The 27,614-nt window shown below is 38.8% G+C and overlaps 1 protein-coding gene across 2 annotated transcripts in view; it reads right to left on the bottom strand.

The window, feature by feature from the left end:
• Positions 1-12,290, bottom strand: part of CPPED1 (calcineurin like phosphoesterase domain containing 1) — a 39,149-nt gene extending 26,859 nt beyond the window's left edge. Inside the window, exons 1-2 of one of the 2 annotated variants that reach the window (XM_009091923.4) lie at positions 12,215-12,290; positions 1,833-2,051 (exon numbers count right to left, since the gene is read on the bottom strand). In XM_009091923.4, the coding sequence (XP_009090171.2) occupies positions 1,833-2,051; positions 12,215-12,275 (280 nt within the window). In that variant the 5' untranslated portion in view covers positions 12,276-12,290. Of the gene's footprint in view, positions 1-1,832; positions 2,052-11,786; positions 11,907-12,214 lie in introns of those variants that run through there. The other variant, XM_030229727.2, reaches the window with a different exon arrangement.
• Between the last annotated feature and the right edge of the window lie 15,324 nt (positions 12,291-27,614).

Below are 27,614 nucleotides of genomic sequence, written 5' to 3'. Positions count from 1 at the left end.
TTTCAATCACCAAGAAATTATTAGAGAAATTAAAATATGGTGGCTCAAGTGAGGTAATCATAGAATCATTGAATCATTTAGCCTGGAAAAGACCCTTAAGTTTACTGAGTAATGAACTTCTCTTTCTTGCAATTTCTTGGAAATTGCATGAGGCAGCTTCAAATATTTATACAAGGCACAGCACATCCATCACACAATGTAGGTGATCTCACCAGTACAATCCACTCAGATTCTTTCACATGTCTAATAGCAAAATGAATAATGCTAATGTTTTGCAAAGCTCTGACAGGTTTGTATTTAAAACATTACCAAGTCTGAGACATACACTGGCAAAAGGGACAATAATGACTACAGAGAACCATTGCTAGAAAAACAAAACCCAACCAAGCACCAGAAGTACCACACACAAGACTTACTGTATCCAGCCATTCAGTGCCCAGTGAAGTCAGGAAATTGCTGGCTCTCCAGTTCACACTTGAACTCCACCAACAGAGAAGCCTTAGCATAATGTTGTTTGGAGTCAAAAGAGACAAAAGTACTCAGAACTTTGCACTGTTTTATGACTATTTGAGAAATATCCAGGTAAACAGAAACCAACTAAGCCTCCTGGATTTTCTAAATTTTTAGAGTGAAAGATCTCTTTCAACAGGATGTATAACACTTATTATTTGTCCTGACTTTTCTTTCAAGAGATACTGAAACCAAAATATTTGGAACACCTACACAAAATAGAAGTCCTAATCAAAACATTCATTAAAACTCTGCTATAGGAAGATGATTCCAAAATTAATGGAAGCACATAAGCCAATAAAACTGCATCATGGCATACTTTATGGTCAAGCTACTGAGGTGTTACACAGTAGATTCCATCAAGCTTAAATCTGTTGTTTTTTACACTTTCCCACTCTTTCAGCAAAACTGTGTTCTGATCAAAAGAAAGCCTACAAATACTGTCAATCAATTTGACAGCTAAAGTCTTAAAATTAACATTGTGGGACTCTGAAGGAATTAGTGAAAGGTCTCCAACGTGCTCGAAGCCCTGCTGTGTGAGCAAGGGCTGGGATGCAGCACCTCAGGTGCAGGTGGAGTGTGAAGCAGAGTGGAGCACAAGGCACAGGATGTTTGCAGGCTCCCTGGGTGGATTGTGGTGCTGGCAGTGACAGAGCCAGGGCTGTCTGCAGCTCTGCTGCTTGTCAGGGCTAACAAATGTGGGACACTGTGCTTAGATCTGCTTTCCAGACCACTTCTCAGCAGGTAACACCACCTCTAATTCCACTTCCCAGAAAAGCACTTCTCTTTCTTGTAACTCACCTTTCTGGATGGTTTTTTGTTCTTCCTCTCAGTGTACAAAGGAACACATTCAGCTCAGAGTCCCACAACCACAGGACAGAGTTGCTAGAGCTCAAACTCACTGACCTTCAGCATTTTAAAAATTTAAATACTTGAATCTATTAAGCACTAGTAATCTATAGAATTCTCTGAGCTTTATTCACTTTAGGTACCCAAAAAGCCATATCTAGTTTTTACTATTTTCTTGGCATTAGTTTTGCCCAGTGGCTAGAGCCCCTCCCTGTCATCTCAAAGCAAGCAATTAATAAATGAATGTACAGCTGTAAGATGAATGCTACACCAAGTCAGATGAAAAAATCAAATACTATCTCAAGAATCATCTACAAATCACAGGTTTTTTTCCCCAAAATACCAAAACAGGAACTAATACTAATGGTACTTATGAAAGGCTATTTTGAAGTCAAGTAAATTAGCCTTATTGCCAATCTGAAATATAAAAAAATGAAGTTATTATCTCCATTCTGCACTTTTAATTGCCTTACCTGGCATTCCATGGACAAGGTCTCCACACAGCAGAAAGAACTTGGGTTTAGGGTTTAGTTTGTTAACAGCCTGCACTGCTTGCTCTGCTAATTTAATTTCTTCTCCCCATTCATCATCTCCATTATTAGTGTCTCCATGTGTCCAAGCCTTCATCAGTCCAAACTGAGGATCTGCTCCTAGGATGAAGTAGAAGGGCCCCTTCCATTGGTACTCAGCATCTAAGGAAAAAAAGGAAAAAAAAAAACCCAGTAGAGACACAGAAAAGAGAATGAAAGCTTCCATGAATCATTAAATTGATTGTTCTTCACCTCAGTAGGTTGACACTACTTTAATGCATGTACAGAATTCTGTACCCATTCATACAGGACTTCAAAAAGGCAGAAGTAGAAAATTTTCCTCTAATGTACAGTTGTAATAAACAAAAGTATATTAATCTAATTATACCACATAGTAATTACAGACTGATTAGAGGAAAAGTATGTGAAGAATTCAGCAAGTAGTGCTGGAAATTATAAGACTACAACACAGCACAAGTGAACAACATTAGATTTCAGTTGACTCTTAAGATTCCAATTATTGCTTCTTTAATTAACAAGTTAAAACATACACAAGTTTCACATTTTATAGTTCCAGTAGACTTCTTCTTAAATTATTAAGGAGTTAGATGCTGTTTTGTTCTCATAGTTTTAGAGAAAATTTGGATGTAGCACATTCTTTGGAGTCAGAACTGAAGCCACTCAACAGGTCCAAGGTCAGCAAACACTAAACCCAGCAACACCAAAATCATCAGCAACAATGAAAATTCACATTTACTGCTGCCACAATTGCTCCCAAGACCTATGACAAAAAGGTGAGAACTCAGAAACAAATTTCCATTGATAGAGTCGGTGTAGGCAGAGGGTAGGACAGAATCTGCACTGGTACCATTTTTGGAATAGTTCTTTCTCCAGCATTGTAATACCAAGTACAACAAAGAAAGGGTGACATATAGGACTACAAGCCCATTTGGAAGAAAAAAATCTCAACATTGGGCAAATAAAACAAGAGTTGGCTACAAATTTAAAACAAAAATGGGCAGCCTGTTTCCTACACTTATGTTTCAAGCTGGAATTGAAATACAAACAGCTGTCTATATGCATTCATTTGCAACCTGAATATTTTAGTTTTGACAGCTGTATTTGGCTTAATACATTTACTGTTATTGGAGGTTTTTAAACAGCATTTCAACTGTTAAAATCTCACAGACTACATCCATCTACAGTTGAATCTAAAAAGAAAATATACAAATTATTTAAAATTAAAATATAATCTGTAAGTATACTCTCATATCATGTCAGTCTGATCTGAAATAAATTCTGAGGCAAATGGTCTTCTGGTTTTCTAGTAACAGTAGAGAAGTAGCATGTTCAACACATGGATGTACTTTTGATTTCCTTCCACAAGCTCTGGAACTGAAGCTTCACACTTTGCAAGAAGGGGAGTGTGTTTCTTCCAAGCAAGGTTAGAAAACTGAGTTCAGAATTCATCTCTTGCACCATGGATATGGATAGGCCAGAGTGAGGGATGAGGAATGCAGGCAGCTCCTGAAGCTGCTTGTAATTGTCATCTGTTGCTATGGCATCAGATCGGTTTTCCAAATGAAAGCTTCTGCACTTTAGTCAAAGTAACATTTCATTTCTAAACAAAATTATTTATATATACCAGCACTGACTTACTCTAAATAATAATCATGTATTTTATAGACAGAAATTTCTAGCCACTCATTGGCTTTTAATTCTGATAGAAAATTTACTCTTCAAGTTACACAACTGTTCAGAGAAGTGAAATGATCTTTCTAGCCATGAGTTTGCAGTATAAGCCTTATGGAACCAGTTGAATGCCAAAAATAATTTAGGTTTTTATTTTATGACTTGCATGAAAAAATACAATTGCCATAAAAGCAGCTTATATGATGCAGTAAAGGCACTGCTTGTGCAGAGAAATCAACTTACAGTTTTTATAGGTAGAAAACTATAGGAAAAAAAAAAATCAGTTAAGGAAGCTTGCATCAGAAGCCCTTTATGACCTCTACAAAACGAAAATGAAAAAAAGGAATGTCTGGAATAGGAACTTGGTTTGAAGGAGTGGCACAATTTATTCATTAAATGGGGACAAAAGAACAAATCTTTGAAGAATATGGCAGGACTACTAATACCTGTCCCTTTTACAGCAACCTGATAGACCGTACTGATAAATCAATGCTGAGCAAAATCTACTTGTTTTGTATTGTTTAATCTGAAGTCAGGATTTTTACCATAGTAGCCTAAGTAAAATATAACTACATTTATTTATTTTTACAGAGACTACTTAGAAAAAGAGCTAGCAGTTGTTTTTAGAGACTGTGTTTCAAGTATGGACAGACTGTGTTATGCTGTCAGAGCCCAGCACTGGTGCGTGGTGGCCACAGGCAGCTGCAGCACCTGGAGCAGTCCTGGCTGGGTGGCACAGGCAGCAGGGCTGGCCCCGGTCCCAGGGAACTTCAGACAGAACACATGAACATACACAGCTCTGGCAAGCAGACAGTGCACTGTCAGGGAGCAGGTGGGAAAGCCAGACTATGGGTTATTCTAATACATGTTTCAGGGATATTTTATTTTCCTGGCTTATATTCATGACAATACAGTAACTCTCTAGGTTTTCAGTACCTGAATGTTTCTAAGACTGTGCACAGATGCTCTGGTTTGAGTGGGTGAGTGATGGTCATGTGAGGCAAAGAGAGAGACTGAAAAGATGAATTTCAAAAGAGAAGTTCAGTACACAGACAGAATCAAGAAATGGCAGAAGAAAGGAGAAACAGAAGATGCAGGGGTGGAGGTGGTGAAGAGTGGGGAGAAAAGGAAGGAGATAGGAGGTGAAAAAAGAAAGGAACTGAAAATGATGCAAAGGTATGTGCTATATTCCCCTGTAGGAAAGAAAAAGATAAAATGAAGAAAGTGAAGCAGGGATATCAGGAGAGAGCCAGGAATCTGGGCTACATAAATAACATTTACTTAAAATGTTAGTTCAGTTAACTGGTCTTAGTCAAATAATTCAGTCAATAGCTATTTCTGTGGTATTCAATAACTTAGCAAATAGTTACAAAAATAACAGTAAGGTTGAAAAATATTTTCTACCTTTGTCTTGTTATTTGATTACTTGTTATTTTCCAACCAGAAACACTAAAAAAAAAAAATGACCTTAGTACTTAAACCAAATACCATTAGCTTATTACTTATCAATTGTTACTCACTCCTTTTGTTTCCCATGAAACAAAAGTACATGGGAACAAAATAACTTAAGGACATTGCTTAAACTTACAGCTTAACTTTTTTATTAAAATCAGGAATGTGTTTTAAGTACTATAAATATAAAACCAGAATATCATGATTAGAGTTGTATAAGTACACCACTGGTGGAACTTGCACCTGGCACCAATCTTAAGCTTGTTCCGAGTTCAGCACATCCAGGAGGTAACTCTTGAATTACCTCACTGGTCTGTCTTTAGAGTTGTTTTTGCAAGTTTTTCCTCATCTGACACCAGTCCAGCTAAAGTTTCAAGTGTTGCTACTAGCGCTGTTTCACTAATTCTGCTGAAAAGCCCAGGACTAGGTCTGCATGAGTGCTCTTCCAACAAACTGATATGGTAAGAGGGTATGAGAAACAGCTGGGAAAAGCATCTTCCACTACCACAGATGGATCCAGAAGTCTTCTGCCTTACAATGAAATGGTAATGGACCCTGTTCAGATCATTATTCTGTATCCTCCTTTTCTCCCTCACCAGCTACTTGTTAATTTCTTGATTCAGCTACCCACAGAACAAGTACTGTGAGCAAGCCAACAAACCTTGTCTGCCCTCTAGTCAGGCCCCACAAGCCCCTGGGCCAGGTGGTGGGAGGGCCAACAGCTGATTTTGCAGCAAGCCTCTAGCCATGATCCAGGTCCAGGCTGCTACTTCTGAAGCTTTCAGTTAAATAATGTGTACAATGGCTATCATCCCTTCAAATGTAGCAAATGACTTCTGTGGAAATAACAATAAAGGTATCCTTCTCACTAGGACTTTGAATTTTCGAGCCTTTAGATGAGCAATGTAGCTGTATGAGATGAAATGCATGATAGGTAAGCAATAGAAGATTAGGATTCAATTAATAATTTTTTCTGTCCTCTCTCTTCCATCACAAAATTGAATGATGCTGAGAATGCCTGAAAATTGGTTCTTCATCCCTACAGACATTGAAGCTGTTTGTGATTCTCAGAATTTATCATAAGAAAACACAAATGCAGAACAAAGTTGAGACTTCTCTGATAACTGAGGTACATATGGCTTCCATTTCTGAAGGACAAACGTCTGTGGAGCTATTTACACACCAAGCAACAGAAAACCCCTATTTCAAATCAGCTTTGGTTCCAGATCTCCTTAAAAGCACAGCTGATGGCCACAGCAGAAGTCCAACTTCTGAACCTGTTGTTATGCCTGAGTTTCAATAGCCTCCTACTCTTTTTCTGCTCCCATGAATGCCAAAGTACAGACAGAGGATCAATACAATGTATTTTTAGTAGCATTGGCTGAAAAACAGTGTCAGCTTCTAATTTTATCTAAGGATTAATTATGTGAAGGACCGAAGAAGTCAGCAGCAGCTCGCCAGAGTACTGGGATCACAGGCAAAAAGACACTTCAAGGATTTAAGTGGGATTTCAGCCGAATCTCCCAACTTCTAAAGGACAATAGCTAATCTCTTGCTGGGCCTTCATTTCTTCCCCTTGGCTTTTCCTGGTTTCACATCTCTTTTCTCTCCCCATCTCCAAGGATCACCACACATCTATTGAGATTGCTCACAGAAACCACTGGCCTCTGACAGGCACATAGGATTGTGGATCCTGGTGGGATTTTCAGTATTTCCCTGGTGGGATTTTTTATAAGCACATTGGTTGGGTTCAACAGTATACTGGTGTTCTTCTTCCTCTACACTCTGCAGAATTTAATGGAAACAAATCAGTTACAGGAAGTTACTCCTGTCTATAATCTCTCTTTAGACACTACTGTGTCAGAGCAGTTTGGATGTGGACACATTTCCAGTGCCTGCTCAGTCCATCACGGGCAGTAACAAATACGAAAATGCCCTCATTGTCACGCTGGGTTTCACAGGAGAAGCAATACCTGAAAATCAGAGCACAGCAGACACAGGGACATGGTTCCCTGCCCTGAGTTGTCTCTGCCTACAAAAGTGTACCTGTGATTCTTTTTCTGGGTAAAACTGAAAAGGAAGCACAACCTTGGTTTTCCAGAGAAGATCTATGCTGGAAGGAAAAGGGAATCTCTTAAGGGAAGTCAGTATTAATACATCACAGACAACAAAAACAGCAACAATTTGTTTCCATTACTCTCAGCCCTGAAATAGCTTGAAAACCAATTAAGGAATTGTGCTGTATTTTTAATAATTCCTTGTTCTATACTAAAATATTATCAATAGATATGGCTTAGAAAACTCATTATTTTTGTAAGCCTAAATACCAAAGATTTCAGTCTAAAGAAATGTGCAAGCCTTTCAGCTGTTTCTTTTCCATGTGTACCTGGGAGTCTACCAAAGATATGACTACTGAAGGTTCTGTTGAATGACCAAGGCAACCTGTAATGAATTATGCCATTTGAAGCACCAGGGGAAAAAAACCCTTCAAAACAGGTATTAAAATACATTTTCAGAGAAAAAATAAAACTTTTTAAAGAGTAATTATTCTAGAAATTATGCACTACAAAAATACTGTCAGTAGAAACACTAAATGACAGAATATGGTTCCTCAAAAAAAGAGACAGTGCTACTGTTCTCAAAATACATACTTTTAAACTTCTTAGATAACTATCAAGGTAAGAAATGCCCTTTCAGACACAGTTTATTTGTACTGAGGGCTACAGAAGCTAAATTCTAGTCATGCCTTATGCCCATCCCCAAATTTAACATGTAAACTCATTACAAAAACTTTACAGCCCAGAGCTGTAGGTGTGAAGGGGGGTGGCTTGCATAATGACAAGGTGAAGTCACAGAAAGTTTCTCAAAACCCACGTAAAAATTTCCCTAATCCATATGAGAGTTGGAGACAGTACTGGGAATGGAATATGCAAGCTGGGAAGCAGTTCTGATCAGTGCTCAAAAATATTACTGTTGAAGAGCTCTAGAACAGTAATCATAATGTGCCAAGATCTAACACTCTTCTGAAAGCAAGAAATCAACTGCAGTTGTATTTAATTTCAAAGGAAGGCGAATTATATATAATTATGATGCTTTTACAAAGTGCAAAAATCCTTGAAGGCAGCATGGGAACTATTCAAAGACACTATCCCAGAGGCTCAGACCATATGCACAGCATTTACTAAGGACTTCAGAAAGACCAAAAAGAATCCAGACTGTCTAAACTACTTGAATGAAGGTGATAAGGAGGCTGGTAAGAGCAGGTCAGCGTCCTTTGAAAAGCTAAAGCATTCAAATAAAAAAACCAGGAAAGATTTTATACACTGAAAGGTTTGATACTGAAGTCCAAGAAGTCAAGCTAAAAAAAGTGAAGAACTGCAAACAGCATAAAAGTGAGAACTAATAAAGCACTTTGTACGGGAATTAGGAGCAGGTAGTCTGCCATACAGTCACTAAGGCTAACGGATGTTCCAGACATGCAAGATGCAGCCATAAAGAAAGGCTCAAAAGAAGAAAAACAAGGTGTATTTTGTATCCACATGCATTCACTTGTGAAGATCAAATGCGATAATTCCTCCTGAGACAGCACATCAGGTCTGTTTCAAATCAAAATACCAGTAGATGATTCAACAAACAGACACAGGCACTAACAAACCACTCAGATTGGGTGGCAGCCATAGAACTCCTCCAAAGTGAAAACCAAAGTGAACTTCTGGGAGTTACCCTTAGACCTGCCCTTGCACCAAAGGAACAGGGAGGTGGCCACTATCCCATCCACATTTAAAGGGGTTCTGGTAACAACTGACTGTAAAAGTGGCATCTGTACAGACAAGTGATGGAAGCACTAACCAAGACAGTAGCTCCTGTGTTTACTGATTCTTCAGAAAGAGTAATCAACAATTTTTACAGGGACAAGGGAGATCCACTTGATCCCATCTCCCATCTCCACAAGGATCTAAGAGTTACTCGCCAGACTCTTATGGAATCCAAGCTGTCTGGAAATACAAAATGAAGTCCTTGCATGCACAAAAAACTGGTAAGAAAAAACAAAAATGGACAAGACAGCCAGATGCCACCTGGATCTGTACTAGGACCTATATACTGTTCAACAAACTCAAAACAATCTGTCACAGCAACTGAACAGCGAGGAAGTGGAATTTGCTAAAATTAAGCCATTTGACAGCATGAAAATAAGGCCTGGTTGTGAAGAGCTGAGGAGAGACTTCCTATGCAGTGAGTGTTCAAAAAAACTTTGTGCAAAAAAGTGCAGCATAGTGCACATAGGGAAAACACCACCAACTTCATATGGAAAAAAAATCAAAGATTGGAAAGGAATAGAGAACAGACCAAAATGAAAATATATGAAGTAATTGAATAAACTTTGAGAGTATGTACAAGATTGGTGAGGGACGCATGACAAAGGAACACAAAATCACATGTGGATCTGAGATTGTGAGGATGCAATACTGGTTATTCTCCTGTTCCACATAAAGGTTTCAGAACCATCAACCAAAACTAGCAAAAGGCAGGTTCAAACAGACACTTCTCAACCAGTTAAAGTGACAGAACTATCACTTGTTTAGTTATGTGAAAAAAGTGTTCCACCACTTCCACAGAAATTCTTTGCACAGCATGGTACTGACATACTCAGGACCAAAAAAACCCCCAAAAAACCAAAAACCAAATAACTCCCTGACTTCTGGAGAGAAGTGGTGAAGACAGCATTTACCAAACATATGGTCCTGTTTCTTCACTCAAGTACTAATAGAAGGAGTAGACAGCTGAAGCAAAAATTCACATGGGCATAAAAGAGATAATTTATTTTACAAAGTAAAGTCAAAAAATACAAAGGTCTCTTGCCAATCTTGTAGGGTATTTATACACTGTTTACTACTGTGCCTCATTGATTATATGGATAATTTCAATCCCTCACCTCAAGCTCCTCATGTACATGTCCCACATCAAGGGCAGAGGAGAGTAGGTTACAGGTATAACCTCCATGTTATGTAAATTAGACTGAGCAATTTACCAGTAGGGAAGAGGGACTTTTCAGAAATGGTAGGAAGAAAGGAAGGAAATTCAGCTCTCAGTAGTGGCTTTCAAACTTTAAAAGGAAACAGTGTGCCAAGCCACAGCAGCAGCAGTAAATGTGGATACATGTTTAACAGATGTGAAACCTTAATATTGAGAAAAGCAACAAAACAGCAACTGATTTTTGTCTTAAACTGCATGAAAATTTGCCTCAGTTTTAACAGCCCTTGGTTCTCTTTTTTCCTAATAATTTAGTTATTAAAACGTTGTGTTGAACTTTAGCCTCTTAAGAAAGACCCAAGTAAATTATTTACAAAAAACACTGCACCCGAAGATGGTACTTGGACTATGATAGCCTAAGAGTAAAAGCAACCAACTGGTAAGAAAAATCTTAAATAATATTTAAAGAATTCCAAAGAAGCACACCTGGAAACAGATTCCCAATTGACGTTTTCTTCCATGTTTAACGAAATTCTCAGGAAGGATTTAGATACAGCTTTTACTCAGAAATTTTTACACTGCTGTTGAACACTCCTTTTGTCAAAATTTCACTGTATAGTTGATTTAACTAGATGGCTTGTCTGCCATCTGTCCCCTCAGCAAATGCTAGGCATTCTGTTCCAAACCAACCAGACCATCTGCAATTAATAGGTTGCCAGAACGGCTGTATACATATACTTCACATGCTCTGAGTTGGTGATTTTTCTTTATTTGGCAACAAGCAAAGCCAAATATTTCCAGTGCTACCCAAGAAAAGACCACAAAATTGATGGGATGAAATAGTCGTGCTGACCTCACCAAACCAATACCATTTGAAATTCATACATACAGAGAAATAGAAGACCTTCTACACATGACCATAGAAAATTATTTTTTAACACAGCTGTGTCCCTGAAAAACCCCAGCACATTGCAGAACCTCCATCCTTGGGAGAATTTTACAAACAGGTGCATTCACTGAGATGTTAAGGTGTTAAATGCGCTCCTCTGTGTCCAGCCACAAGCCAGAATCAGCAGTGACTGGCGGCTGCCACCTCTGGCTCGGCCTCGTCTCCTTATCTACCTTGCAGGTGTAGGAGCACAACTGCCCTGGCTAGCTGCAGCCCAGGGCTCGCAGTGCTGCTTCTGCACAGCGGGGAAGGGCCAGGGGAGCACCTGTGCTGCTGACCTGAGCGAGGCTGAGCACCCCGGGGAAAGCAGCATCTTACCAAGTTGTGAACCACCTAACGGCTGCCTTTCGTTTGAGCACCAACAGTGATCCAGCAGTAACCTGTTAGGTCACCCCTACAGGTACAAACACAGGACAGCCCAGCGCTGGCACCAACAGTTTCATAGGCTGTGGAGACCCGGTTCAGCAGCACCGACAAGCATTTTAAAACGAATCCGGTGGTGGACACTGCTGGCGTCTGCACAGGGCCAAAGCGTTGGGACAAACCTGGGCGGCTCCGGGCGCGCCCCGGCACAGCGGGGGCAGTCACAGCCCCGCGTCCGTCCGCGCTGCGGCTGGCGGCTGCCCCCCGTGCCCCCCATGTCCCCCGCTCGCCGCCATAGGCTCGCCGGCAGACAGCCCAGGCCCCGGCGCTCCACACCTCCCTCTCCCGGGCGGCAGCTCCTCCCGCCGCTGGGGAAGCCCGGGGCCTCCCTCCGCACGCCCCTCCCGCCCGGCAGCGCGGCGGGGAAGAGCCCGCAGGCGATGGCGCGGCTCGGCCGGCGCTCCCCGTACCTGGGCGGAAGGCGGTCAGAGTCCTGCCGCGGGCTCTCAGGAACACGCTCTCCGCCGCCGCCATCGCCCCGGCCCGCGCGGCCGCTGCCACCGCCGGGCCCGGCCACCGAGGGGGCGGCACCGCCTCCGCCGGGGGCGGCGCCTGGCGCGGGCGGGAGGCCTGGGAGGCCCCGGGACGCGCCGGGGACGCGCCGCGGGCGCGGGCGCTGTGGCCGCGCTGGAGGCTCCGGGGCCTGGTGTGAGGGGAGCAGCGGGAGCGGTGGTGGGGCGGCTCTGGGGCGAGCCCTGGGAGCCGGGGGGGTGCGGAGCGGCTCCCGGCACCGCCATGTGTGGGGGCCGCTTAGGGTGGAACCTGCCCCGAAGATGCGCTGGCTTTTAAATAAATTATAATAAAGTAATAGATTACATCATAGTCAGTTGTTCCTAACCTGCGAACCGAAGTAACCCCTTGTGTAAAAGCACCGGCAACCTTCCTTTGTGTTCCTTCATGGGTTGTTCTCGTCTGGTTTCCTCAGTGTTTAAACGTGCTTCCTCATTTAGGTGTCACCAGCAACTACTCTCTGAAAAAGAAAAGAGAAGTTATGCAGAAAAACAAAGCCTCAGAGTCTCCCTGTTCCAGTGCCCCGAGCTCCGGGCACTGCCCATGGCAGTGGGCGCTGTGGAGGGCACGGAGCAGGGCCCATGCCGTTCGTGTTCCTGTCAGAGCCAAGCTACACAGTGAGGTGATGACTGAAATACATGGGTGACCCTTGCAAGGCAATGCTTTCTTCATCTCTTCTGACCTAGAATTCCTTTTTGACCCAGCCATCCAGGAACAACAATACAGTTGCAGTTTCTCAGTTGAACAGCTGCGACCCCATTATTCTGTGTGGTGCAACATGCAGAGTTCTGAGTGCCTCTATTCATCGTGTGAAATCTGCAGCAATGTGTTAGGTAAGGTTAATGCTGTCAACTAAAATGCATTCCTATGGCTAGATGGCTTTTCCATCTGTAAAATGTGGGTATTATTATCCACAAGTAAAAACAGCTCTTTCAGTCCTACTTGTAAACTGCTTAAAGATCATTAGATGGAAAGCGCTAGGGGAAGTCTTTTTTATTAAGTAGTTTTTGTCAATTCCCCTCTTTACGAGGCAGCATGTGGTATATTAAGCAAATAAAAACTAAAGTGCTAAAACTAAGTATCAGGTGTAGCCTATCTAAATATCCCAACACCACTGTAGGAAGGGGTGATCACAGTCTTGTGGTAGAACTGCTCATGCTAATATAAGAGCAGTTGGCTCAGTCATGCAAAGAATTTTTTTTCCTACCTTTTCTATTTTGTTTCCATTTACTTCTCATTTGCTTAATAGGGCTGAGCAGCTATAAACCAGAATATATGACTGCTGCATGACTGCAACTAAAGTCAGGATTAATTTTGCATGAGAAATAACATCAAGATCAGACCAAAAAATGTAGATTGTTTTGGCAAGGCAGCATAGCGTGGCTCTGGAGCACAAGGACAGGAGATTGTGATCAGCACCTGAATTACCTTTGTCTTACTTAACCTGGATGTGTTGCTAAAGGCAACCATGCTTCTTGTCAAGTTATGCATGTCTGAAAGGTTGAATCAGACCTGGCAGAGATGGGGATTGTAAGATCTTCTAGATTTATCTAAGTCTGTAATTTCACAGCTCTTTATTTCTAGACACATATAGGGTGCTCTCCTCTACAAAATTCTGTTGTCAGTACTTGGATTCTGTTATATTTGATGTCTTTGCAGGATGGATCTTCAAATGGAATCCTTTGCTCTTAGATCACCTTAAGCATTACTTAAGGTAATGAGGAGGCCACAATAAATTTTAGTTTTTTAATTTAAACATACTTTCTTGTGATTTTACAGCCTGAGTGCAGAAGTGTTTTCATCTGCAGAAATAAAGGAACATTTGCTTATAAACGTGAGAACTGAGAATCAGGACTGTGTATGCAGGAGGGGGATTTCAGCTCTCTCCTGCTTCCTTTACTCTGCCAAATTTGAAGTATGCATTTTTGAAGCCAAGCTCATGGACCAAATGCTATACAGCTAAACTCATTTTACTATGACTAAGTCGTTCAAAGTTACTACTGATCTATGTTGGTTTAATTATAGATTTTCATGGACTCATTCCAGATGGGGCCTAGATAAAGCATCAGAATTTTGTCATAGGACTTGATTTGTTATATGAAGTGTCATGAATATAATGGCACTGAATAAATAATTTACAGTAGCACGTGTCTCCTCTTATATATAGAGTATAAATTGAGAGTTTTACTAATTTTATAAAGTTAGTGTGAATATACAGAGGGAAATGTACCATTCTGGGAGGGCATGCAGTATATTGAAAATAAGAGATTATAAGTGGGAAATGCAGGCATTGAAAATAAAATTCTTATGTAAGATTTAGCTTAGTAAGGGCTGTGAATAGAATAGTGCAGATCTGTGGAGTCCAATCTCGTAAGACTTACTCGAGTGTGCTTTAGATCATGCTGCCAAGACTTAAAGTTCTTGGAAGTTCTGAAAAATCCAGTAATAGACATTCTACCTTATTTTTTACTGCAGTTTAAAGTAAGACTGTATGCACCTAGATAAAGCACTAATAAAACAAATAAATGATTCTAAAATTTACTATCTCGATTGAAATATTGAAATAAAGTGCAAAATAGTCAAGGCAGTGGTTGAAGAATGGGAATCTTTTTTCTAATCTCAGCAAATGACAGGAAGACAAAAAATAAAACTGGAAGAGTACAAAAGGTGAAAAGGATATAAGAAGGTTGGTCTAAACACTGGAATTGAAATTACAATGCACAGACAGATATGCAGATTTGAAACGAAACCATTTTAATCTTATATATAGAATAGAATGACTATGTGCCATCTGGAATTCAGGGAATCCAATGAAAGTTGGAGGTGTAAACAATACACATAGCAATTTCAACATCTGTTTTCAGTGCCTGCTGATATATATGAGTCCTTGAGGGATAAGTTGGAGAAAATAATAGAAATCGATAAAACCTCATGATAGAATTACATATAATTGTATTTGTTTAGAAAGAACTTGGATTTACTCATGCTAAAAATAAATAGCACATACAATGTATTGTCTGTTTTTTAAGAATCTCTTCTCCCTGTAAGTCCTTGAACACATCAGCATTGATAGCAGATGCAACGTTTTGGAAGATTTGGCATAGGATACAGCCCCTCTCCTTCCCCAGGAACAGCAAATGGATAAAAGTCAGGAAGTTCTGAAAACTTACAGTAGTATCTCTTATGAGTACACTCCCGTATCCTGCTCCATTGCTGAGGCTCCAGGATGGCTGTGCTATTCCAAGTAAACTTAGCAATCTGAGCCTAAAACATTATAGGATATGATAAAACAGAAGGTCTGATATTCAATACAAACAAAAATTAATTACTACAGTAAAAATTAATTACTGCACTGAAGAGTGCTAGCAATGTTAGAAAATGCTCTGTTAATATTTGGCCTTGATACCAAGTGGCCTTCCATTTTCAAAGGGCCCATAAAATAATATCAAAAATATTAAAAATGCTTTGCACAAGCCATCTTAAAGGGATTGGTTGACCAGGACCAATATTTTGTTGCTAGGAAGGGAACAATGATGACATTGATTATTTCCACAGCTAAAAATCCACTATGTAATTGATTTTTATCTGACTCATTTAGTGTGGGCAGGCTCCATTTGTTCAAGAAACCTGTAATATATTCCTTGAATCACTGTAACTATGAGAGATATAAAAGTTGATGTAATGAGTTAAACACACTATTTAACTCAATTTGTTTTGCACACTGAATTACAATTTCTGACACAGATACAGGTTCTATCTAGAGCTATTGCTCATTTTTTAAGATGTCTTGTTAATTTTCTGTGCTCTCAAATATTCAAGAGTTCTACTTTATTCAGGGTGCCTCTGATTTTAAAATTCTGTGTCCTGAGATTTCATTTTCATGTTCACTGAGAACTTGCACCTTTCATCTAATGATTGAGACCTGGGCTACCAGCAGATTTGAAATTCCTGTTTAGTAAAGACTCCAGGGAATGAGAGAGCCAGACTAGGAAGAATTATTTGATCTGGTGCATATCCTTGACACATTTGGTGTCTGCTCCTGAAAAGTCATGGATATAGGGTCATGAGTTTGTATTGAAACTGCTAGACACATAAAAATTGCATAGGAGTCCAGCAGGCCTTGAGCTGAATGAAAAAAAAAAAAATCAAGGTTTTAATTGAAGTGTTCATTTCCAAAATTTTGTAGAATATTTGTGATTGACTGCCGCTTCATCCTGAACTGTAAGAACTTTCTGGCTTAACAGCTCTCCAGAATATTTTGCCATCAGATTTGGGCAGCATTTCCCCACTGAAATCTAAAGTTTGTGAATCTTTGCTGCTTTGGAGAATGATTTATGTTTGCTAAACTCTTCATAGAACTCTTCTACACATTAGTATTCACTCATATTGTGTGCCAGGTTTTGCATGTGAAGTAGATCTTAAAATTGACTTTACCATCTGTGATGTCACTAATATAGCAGTGACTGTACTTCCTGAAATAGGATGACTATGAAGGGTGCATCTATTTTGCCACAGATTTCTATAAAACAAAATGTTTTTCAGTAATTAAAGCTGGATGTGAACAAAGGAGGTACTCCAGGAAAAGCACAGATTAATTTAAACCATAAATGACCCATTTAATTTTTTTTTCACTCAAGTAATGACTGAAGAAAATTAGTTCAGAGACTGATGAAGGATGCTGAATAGGTAATTATTGCTATTACAAACCCCTTATTTTAATTTGTAGGAAATGTGATTTGAAAATGAAATAGTACTTGATTTTTTTTTAGGTTTCAGTGTGGACTCTCCTTCAGCTGTGTCTAGCACTTTTGTTTCTCAGAATTTCAAGGACCTTTCTTTTCCCATTAATGATTGTATTAGATAACCAGAAGGATCCATTTTTCAACAATGTTATCTCAGCAATAAATTATATTTTCCACTTCCCTCAGATTCCTGGTCTAAAGATCTGTAGGTGTTTTACAGGCCTTGGGTAAAAAGAAATAACAGAAAATTTGGACACAGGTAGAGGCACACAGAGGCTGATTTATGAGTGAAGAGATAACATGCACCACAAAGCTTCTACTTTTAAAATTAATTATAGATGAGGACAAGATTGCATGCCCTACAAGGCAAATGTAATCCACCTGTTTTGTGCTGCCCTTAACTTCAGCCACCAGCCTCCTTCCCCTTGTTTGCAATGATTTTTTTCAGATTCTTTCCAGTTGTATTTATTCATAACAACTAAGTCAATGACAGCAAACACTGTCGGTATTCCCAGTGTTCTTTCAAATTTTTAATGCTCCAGTAGTTTTCAAATCTCTGTTACAAATGTAACAGAGTCCAATGTCCAAGCATAAAAATCCAGAATAATTGACACTAGAAGAGTGGCATACCAATCTTTGAATTTCTTCTGGTTTTGAAACAAGGGAGAAATAAAATTTTATTCATGGAAATATTGCTTGGTCTTATTGATCCATTCCTACACTTGCTGAAGGATGATCATCATAAAGATATGTCTCCTGTACATCAGGCAAAATATAGAAATTAGCTCAAGTGACTCTTCTGCAGATGACTTGGAACCCTTAAAGATCATTTTGATTTTGCCAGTTGGTTGCAGGAATTCACAGTAAGGAATTGCAGAAGGCTGTGTGCAACCAATGAGAAGATGCTTCCAAATGTACTCTGTGGCAAATAAAGCCAGTGTCCTTGCAGAATGAACTGTGCCACCCATTTCTAGCTTTAAAATCAGATGGGACTAAGACTTTCCTGCTATGAAGCACGGTCAGGCTCATTCAAAAAGCACAGTGGACATTGCACACTGTCCTTGAGTGGCCAGGAGAGTGAGCAAATGGCACAGAGCCAATCCACTGAGTAGGGACCCTGGAGGCTGTGTGTCTGTAGGGATGTCCTCACCACAGAGATGTAACAAACCCTCTCTAGCCATGACATCCTGACAGCACCCACCTGACAACAGAGTCTGGCCACAAACCTGTGGTCATGAATTTATCCCCTGGACTTACTTAACAGACCATGGTACTAGAATGAGTGGTAAACCACAAACGACTCAAAAACAGTGAAGTGTGATTAGGATTTTTGTTGAATGCAATTGGATAGATTCATCAACCATAACAATTTTTTTTGAATAATTAACTGTGCTGAATTTTTCATTAAAATGAAAGCACAACATTCATATGGAGTAATTACTGGTGGCGTGAAACATGTTTGAATTAGAACAAGACAACTTTGTCATTAGGTAGGTAAATTCATTGTGCCAGGAAATGTTGTCCTCCCAGGTTCTAGGAATCAAGTGCCTAACAGTCTCCTGCAGCATACAGTGCAGGAGACTGTTAGGCACTTGATTCCTAGAACTAGGAATCAAGTGCCTAACTATTAATAATAGATCTAGAGCTGAACATAAGGTATAGAGGGACTATTTAAAATGTTTAATTATTCAAATGAAGGAATTAATTGACTGTGTCTTTTTTGCAGTTCCACAATATTTCTAAACATCTTAAGAGCTCAGCATGCTAAGAAGAATATAAAATATTGTGTCTGAATCTGCACTTCAGTTTATTCTCCAATACAAGCACTATGGAAAAACATTTTAAAATCAGACATTTGGAATAGAGCAGCTGACTGGGGAAAAAGCATATCTATGTATATATATAATGTATACATACACAAAATATGTATACAATATAAAAAAACTGTGATTGATGAATTTGATTCAACGGGTGAAGGTCTTACTATGCTTATTAGATGTACAAAATGTGATGTAATACTGCATCAACAAGCTGCACTTTGCTACAATATTTATGACAGTTCCTTTTAAACTAGCAGTTCTCAAGCAATACTAATCTAATCTAATCTTAGCTATGACAATTTCTGCAAAAATCGTATTTAATAATTCTGAACGGGTGAGAATTTGCCAGCACTGAGCTTCTGGCAGAAGATCATTCATTATTATACTTCCAAGCTTACCTAGATGGAGATCATTGCTTTCCTTGCTGGAAAAGGCAGGTGGGAAAGAAAATATTCCATTTGCTTCTCTAAAAACCTTCAAGTTTAATTTGTCTCCAGAGAAGGTCAAATTTAACTGAAAACCAGGTTGATTTACATATTTATTTTCAGGCAAACTATAGTAAACTGTAACTTCTGTTTGCCCTAAGCTTTCGCCAACAAAGTTTCTGAACAAACTGTTTGTTTAAGGCTAAATTTATTTCCTGTTCAGGTGCAATTTTGTGAGCCAGTATTGTTGAACTGTAGGGCATTTTAAAGGATTGAGAGATCCTCCCACTGTGCATTTTAAAGGATTAAGAGATCTGCACGTGGGCTGTTCGTGCCCTTGATGTGCCTCAATAATTGAAGTCCAGTTAGTGAGGTTGGATGGAAAGGTTGTCCAGGAGCAGGTTGGGAAGCCTTGACCTGAAGAAGCATCTCTTACCTTACTGTCAGCCAGAAATAATTATATTATAAGCAGGCTGGTACTAGAATTTCCAGTCTTTTCTCTGGCCTCCAGAGCCAGAAGAAGTCTGTGTAGTTCTGGTATTACACTCTATTTTTCTCCTTCAGCTCCTCGTTGGGCAAACAGGTACTGTTTCTCTCAAAAAAAGAGGGATCAATTCTTTACTAGCAACCAGCAGAGGACACTTACTTTTAAGGTTTCTGCCAGGTTTGCTTAATTGGACTCTTTGGATAAAAAAAGCCAGCATAGGGCTGTGATAGTATTCTCAATGCTCTGATTTTCACACTTCAGCACTAATTTGCTTCTGGATAAACTTTGGTTAATCAAATTTCTGCAACTCAAGCAAATAAAGAGGGAAATTCATCCTGGCTAAAAGAAGCTCTGGTCTCATTTAGATCCATAGAATTTAATCTACTAATATTCTCCCAGTACCTAGTGCTTCATCTTTTGAAATGTGACTGTTTTGGAAGCATCCAGGTATGTAAACAGATAAAATATTTTAGTAGCTAAAGTACTTTCAAAATTAATTTATCAGTGAAAAAATTTTAATTTTTAATTTTAATACACTCAATAACAGATTTATAAGCCTTGGTTTATAAATATCTGCTTTCCTTGCAACAACATTTTTTCTACTTAGTCCTAAGAATACTCTGCAGCTGCAAGATTTACACCTTATCCATACCCACTCAGCCTTTGACTTAGAATGAAGCTGCCAGCAAGGACACAAAGTAGTGTCAAGCACAATGACATCCTTGTACTGTGCAACTGGAATAAACTGTAAATTTAAAATAGCAGTGTTTACTATTTAAAACTTAGAGTTAGTAAATATCTCAAGAAAGATTTAGTGAATCAATGAGACTGCTATTATTTTTCACACTTTTCCCGTAAGAAAAGAGAATTGTAATATTTCTGGGTTCTTACATAACCTAGTCTAGCAAATATTTATCTCATCTTCTAAATAAAAAAATCAAATCCCCTCATCCTTAAATAATCCAATGTAAGCAGAAAAAGTACAAGGTAGAAGTTAACTTTGAGGACTTTCTCTTTTAGCTTTTGAACAATTAATCTCACCTGAACAAATATAATAATACCAACCTGGGTAAAACTTTCCTAAACTGACTGAGAAGACAGGTAGATAACTTTTTTTCCAAGAAGGAGTATTCACATTTATTTACCAGCTAGGGCTTTGGAGGAGGTTTTTTTTCAAGAGAATGATATATCTTATCGGTGTCATTTCTGAAAAAAATTCATGCACCTCTCATACAGTCTAGACTAAATCAAAGGGAAGAGAGCATTTTGTGATTTCTGGAAGTAAATTCGTAAAGACCAACAGGACTCAACAGATTTTTAGGACAAAATCATAAACTTGTTGTGGTGAACACCATGATGTGTGGGGGAGGAGGGAGAGGTGCCAGCTGGATCCATCGCCTATCTTGGCATTTATGCTGTGTTCATCACCATGGTATCAAAACACCTTTACAAGTTCTGAGTGTAACCACAGCAAAGGATCTGTAGTTTTTCCTTGAGTCCTAGGAGGGATGGCTTTGTTGTTGTTGCTATTGTTATGATTATTGAAAAAGCAGACGAAAATAAGGGATTTTGCATTTTGTTCTTAAGGAGCTGGGATTCCTCAGGGATTCAACTCCATAGCTGTATGTCAGTCGCCAAGAAAATTATATCTGCACATGGTATAGAGATGACTCTTCTTTTGTCCCAGAAAATTCCAGCTCCAGAAAGGTCATGAAGGGAGTGAGAAGGAGCCCTCATCCTTTTACACGGAGCACAAAGAAGATACTTAGGATGGATGGAGGCAGGGAGGTGGAAACAAGAGTTGTTGAATACACTGCTGATTTTTCCTGGTTTCCCCAGCAGAGCAGGCAGATTCCCTGAGTGTATGTGCCAGAGAGCTCTCCTGATCCCTGTGCCAGCAGAACGTGCCTCCCTTGGGCTTCCATGGATTGATGCACAGAGACACCTGAGAGCTGGCTGAATACATTTTCAGGAATGTGCAGCAGATGTGCTGGAGCTTAAAGCTGTATTGTTTGTGGAAATATTATTTCCTTAAATATTTCTACATTTTCTCACATCATAAGCATCAGACTCTGGCCTTTGTATTTTTGTCTTTAACTTTTCCTGGATGGTTTTTTTCCTCAAGCCTTTAATGTTAGATTTTGGATTTGCTTTCATTATAAAGAACACTAGCATTATAAAACTACCCCATTGAAAGAAATAGAATATTATGTACTATAAAGAACATCTCAATGAGAATAAACTTATAAAGTCTTGTTCCTTAGAGTGAAATCTTCACTCCATTGCATACAGCTATCAATAATAAATTATTGATAGTCAACAGACCTAATACTAAAAACATCCTGTGCAATGAGACAAAAAATTTGAAAACTGGACCCAGGCTCAGGCTTTATATGGAGGATCTATTTCTGATCTTGCTGTGCAAGTGTTTTAGTGTTTTCTTTTTTTTTTGTTAACTTGTGCTAAACATTATGACAGAAACAAGTGAGATAATTGGGTATTATGAGATATCTGCTCTTTTTCACTTATGGTCATTTTATGTGTTGAAATTTTTACATTGTTCATGTAGGAAAGTGATCCTATTGTTCAGCCATCTAAATTATGTCTTTGTTAATCATATTATCAAGGCTCATGTCAACTGTTCTAGTTTGCATAGAAATTATAAGCAATTTCCTTTTAAATTTTGTTATTTTTTCTTTTTAAAGAAGATCAATCCCTAAATTCACAGGGAGAATTTGTTGAACTGAAAAATCCTATTTAAGGGTTCAAGATGTATAGAAATCACAAAATTGCCTTTAAAAAGGCCAGCTTTCTGTCAGTTGTGTGGGAGTGAATGACAGACTAATTGCCACACACACCCAAGAAAATTGTGAGTTGTCCTCTTACCGAGTATTCTGTTACAACTGGCCCTATAGATGTGTCCGTGTCTCTGTGTATGTGTGTGTATATATATATGTATATACATATATATATATTATTTCCATATTACACTGAAATATTCCTTTTACAGCTTTTTTACATTTTACTCCTGAGTTACTTGCCTATATTGATTAAAGATTAAACAATCCATTCTGAAGCTGTACTCTCAGATATCAGTGTTTAACCTTATTGTATTCTGCAATAATCTCCAAAATATATGTATTAGGGAACAGATATCCTAAATATTTTATTAAAATTGGATTATATTTAGCAGGTTAGAGATAATCTGCTGATTTAAGTAAACACTACAACAAAAAGATACCACAAGAATCTGCTGTCAGCTCCTTTTTGCAGCACTTCTTAAGACTCCCTGATGTGCATTTCACAATGCAGTTAAAATCCTTTTATTTGTCCTATTATTTATCCAGCTGTGGGATCACTGCACTTTCACAATAATAAAAAAACCTCTAGGCAAATATAGGTTATAAAACCTCAAAAAATTATTAAAAATGTTCTGCTACACATTAGTTACGCTATGCATTAATTTTTCAGTTTAATATTGGCTTTATGCAAAGAGCAAGGAAATTAGATTGATGCCTTTTCATTCAAGATAGTAAAAAAGAGTACCTAGACAGATGTTCTAGATAGATATTGCATTTATGTAGGTGTAACAGAGTTGCACTGTGCTCAGAAATATTAATGATGAATACTGTTAGCATTATCAGCATGCTGTCTAGAAAGAAAACATAAGGCATGGCATTTACTTTTCCACCTTGAAATCTTCCTGGGCTTTTGACCCATCTGTCAGTATACCTGGTTGATAGGTTGTTTCTTCTCGCTGGCTCTCATGCTAAAGGACAGAGGAGCAAATCCCTTTGGAGCCAGCTTTAGCACTGCTCTTTACAGTTGGCTGTCAAGTGGAGTCAAGAAGGGACAGTTGCTACCATCTGCCTAAAAGCGTGGTCTGGAACCTGTGTGTGTATTTGTGCACGTCAACAGCTTTCCAACATATGGGCCTAAATTTAGTTTCTGAATTCATTATTGGGCTTTCAAATGTGTGACCCGGTTTTCAGATGTACTGACCACTCAGACATCTGGTGGTTTCATGTAAGCTGTGATTATTCAGCATCTCTTGAGCAAAATCACTCAGTGCAGTGCAGTTTCCATTTTAAATTAGTGAGAAGACAGTTGTTGAATTTAGTAGATACTGAGTTGGTCTGCGGATGTTTAACCTCCTTGACATCTGACCCTCTTGGCCAGGCCTACAGTCACATAAGGGAATCTGACAGCACCTGAAAACTGGTGACAGCATCACCTGACACTGATAACTGTGTGATAGAATTTAAAAGATATCACAGGACTCTGACCATAAGTACTTTGTGCCACTTATTTCTTTTGTCTCGTGACTTAGCGTTTTAAAATCCTGAACATCTTTTTAACAGTTAGCAGCCTTTAAAAATGGAACTGTCAAGAGAAATTTTCTTATTCATAAATCTGAAAGTTCATGCATCTATATATTAGTACTATATGTAAGACTCAAAATACATCAAGCTCCTGATGGGCATGTTGTGACAGTGATACAGGGAGACATCATTAAAGCTTATTATCAGGGAAGCACACTAAAAAGGTCTAATTTTCAGTAAGAATTTTTGATTTTGGTTGCTCGACAGAACATTTTGGAAGACATGCAAAATATATGGTGGCTAAAATATGTTGTTATTAAGTAATACAGCAACTTTACATTTCTGTGAAGATCAAGTTGTTCACTTTTGAGGTTTACAGCTCTACTGTCTCTTTACTTCCATTGCCCTTGAGGGTTATTAGTGCTGAAACTGGCAGACTTTAACTGACTCATCGATTTGACTTCTTGTTCTGCCTTCTATCCATGGATGTTCCAGGCCTGAAGAATGCACACTGCAGACTAAACTTGTCTATCTCTTTATCTCAGTTGCTGAGGAGTTTTAGAAGAGGTATTGGTTAGATCAGCTCCTCAGCTGGTCTAACATATGCCAGAGTCAAACAGCAGATGATCAGAAAATTTTCTCTCCTATGTGTCCTGCTCTGTATCTAAGCACAGCTTCTCTATGCTCAGGCACAGTATACAGCCTATTATACTCACTTTAACCTCGACAATTTTTAATGCTATTTTAGGATTGTTTAGAAACTCTTCCTTTCTGCCTTGAACAGTTGAACTCATAGGAACAAAGGTGGTTTGCTTTTCAGTTGGAAAGATACAAAAGCAGTTCCAATTTTTTTGATCCTGTGTAGCTTTTATTTATCTTTTGTTATCTCTTTTTTTTTTTTTTTTTTTTTTTTTTTTTTGTTAACAAGATAAAGATTTTGCTGGTACAAGTTTGCAATGATCTACAGAGCTTTCTTTTTTAGCTGCAGTAATCCTCAGACACCTGGTCAATCGCTCCAGATCTAAATTCTATGGCAGTCTAATTTCTAACAAGCAGAAACGTACCTTGTTCACTGGTACTTGCAATACTGCTACAATTCAAAAGTAACGTCAGTTTTGCCAAAGAGAGAAACTGGTTGTCAGCTTTCCTTGTTCAGGATCAGAGCAGTCGCTGTGCAACAGGCAAACCCGAGGGCACAGCTCGTTTTTCAGCTGTGCTGCTGGAAGCTGCCTTAGACCTGCTGGCACTTTCTTCCCACTCCTGTACACTGAAGACATTTGCACTATACATGGATTTGATCTTGAATGTTTATTTGCAAGTACTCTGTTTACCTTCTAGATTTATCTGAATTTTCTTGATCTCCTTTGAATTAAGCTGAAGCTACAAGAACTCTTGGGATTTCATGAAGTCCACTCCAAATGTGGTTGCAGTTACTGCCTGCCTCAAACCAAACCCACATAATTATTACAGCTGAGGTTTTAAAAGAAGATTGAAGAGGAAAAATATTAGGTTATAAAGGTAATTTCTACATTATAGAATTGCAATAAATTATATTCCTCCTCAGTAAGCCATAAAACCAAGTCTCTCATGGTTTTCATTCAAGCAGCACCTCTTGGCTCATTAAAATCTCTTGATGGTGGTCCCTTTGCTACGTGCAAAGTGTATGTTTTGAGACCTGATGACAATAACAAAGAAGTGCTCAATGTGAGATGTTCCTGTTAAAATTGCTACGAATCCATGAAGTTATGAGAACAAGCTGCTTCTGTCCTAGTCTGTATGTGCATCTTTCTTAATGAAAAGGGAAAGATTAGTTAGAAGATGTGTGCTCACTATTTATAAAAGCAGAAGTGTATTTAGTGTCAACACGTTTCAGGTTGGGATTTCACACATTGTTGTACTGATACACCAATGACTGCAGTTACAGGTTAAAAGAGCAAAGGCTTATGAATTGTTTGCCATGTAACTAAAACCAAATGCATTTTAACCATTCAGACTAATGCCTCTGGGGAAGGACACTGCTCATAGAAGAGTGACAGAACTTGGTAGAAGCGAATGGGGCTCTCTCTATGCAAATTCAAGAATGTAGAGCTGTTAAAAAAACCCCAAACTTCTGTGGTGATTCAGAGTTTACAGTATCTGTGAATCATAGGACTTTTTTTTCAGTATCCATAAACATTATGTCACTTGTAGCCTCCTTGGTAAAACACACTTCTTTAACTCTTTCTTTAAAGAGTTCTTTAACTCATGTCTGCTCCAGAAGACTCCTGTCTTCTTCCAGGTCTCAAGCTTCCCTAGTGCTGCCCAGCAGACATCTTCCACCACTGAACTGTTCTTTTAAAGACAGTGATTACAAACCTGCTGCCATTTGAGCTGGCACAGAAGAACCATCACTCCTTCTGTTCTCTAGCCACAAAACATTTTGTATCTACATCCACCCTACAGCACTGTGCATCTACATCCCACTACAGCATGAAATGACTACCAAGGTTATAGACATTAACTGCTTCATTCCAATTTCCACATGACCTTTCCTATCACAAAATACCTTTCACATCAACACTGCCTGAGATCAGGCCTGTCCAGCTGCTTTTTTTTTTTTTTTTTTGACAGATATTCACAGCTCTGGAATGTCTGTTAATAATAATGATTAAGCTATAGGGCATTTTTTTGGGAAATTATGGTTAGCTAGAAAGCTCCATTGACTCAGTGCTCAGCAAAGACTATTCTCTCTGTCAGGTAATGAGTCCCTGGGAAATACTCAAAGCTTGCATCAACATTGTTATTATAAACAAAAATTACATACAGAATTTTGAACATAATAATTGCAATTGCTCCACATGGTCTAGCTGTTCTATACTCTTCATATTTGCCCCCACCCCAACATTCAGGTTAACTCACTGACTTTCTCTCCTAATTTTACTCTTTTTCAAACTCTCTTATTTACATAAAAAACCCCAGCTAGAATCAGTTCTATATACAAATCCACGCAGAATTCCATAAACAGAGTATGAGTGTATGCAGCTTCCCAGTGACATGAGTATGCATTGCTACTGAATTTACCATGAAAGGTGCCTGTTTTCTCGGTTAAAGTTGAACCACAAACCTTGCCATTGATTCACATCATCTTGGTGGAAACAAGTCAAAGAAATTAGAGGGAAAATATAACAAGAATTTTGTATATCGCTGGTGCCTAAAGTAAGAATTCCACTTAATTAAATGGATATGCACTTGAGTAAAGAGAATTCTGTAGGTTCAGGTTGAAACATTCATCCTCTCAGTTATTTCACAGGCAAAGAACATTCCTTATGGGATAAATCTGTAGAAAAGCAGGCAATTATTACTTACCTTAAAGCAATATCAAAAAGAGAAGTCTTGAAATTCTTGAAGTCTTGAAAGTAGAAGATGATGGTGTGAAACCAGGAAATCTTTGATGTTTCTCAACTTGTTAAGCATACCTGAAATAAATAAGGCACTTATTGACTGACTTAATTGTGAAAACTTTTATGAAATCACACAATGACCCAAAATGGGCCTCAGTAGTGTGTGTAATACTAATTTCTCTCAACTAACTAGTTTTATTTCCATTATTGTAACTAATGGTCATGCAGGTGTTCTTAGAAGTATATGCTATGAAGCCATTAAAGCACACTGCCACAGGTCTTGTAAAAATGGTTTGTGCCCCAGTCTAGAACAACTCCGGTTCACTATTAGAATTCTAAGACATGGCACAGCTAAAATCACTGTTACTACAACTAACTGGAAGAGAAAAAACGACAACTGCAGTAACTTATAATTAATCAAGGATAGCATGATTTATGGGTTCTGGGTTCCATGGATCTGATCTTGGTGCTATAGAAAGAGGGTCTTTTCAAGAAGGTTTGATAACCCTCCTGTTTTTTCCCAAGCACATGTCACTTAGGGTTGAGTTCTTA

Source organism: Serinus canaria, chromosome 14, assembly GCF_022539315.1.
Source record: "Serinus canaria isolate serCan28SL12 chromosome 14, serCan2020, whole genome shotgun sequence".
Taxonomy (NCBI): domain Eukaryota; kingdom Metazoa; phylum Chordata; class Aves; order Passeriformes; family Fringillidae; genus Serinus; species Serinus canaria.
Note: the sequence above shows the minus strand (reverse complement) of the source record. Positions and strands in the feature narration are given on the sequence as shown.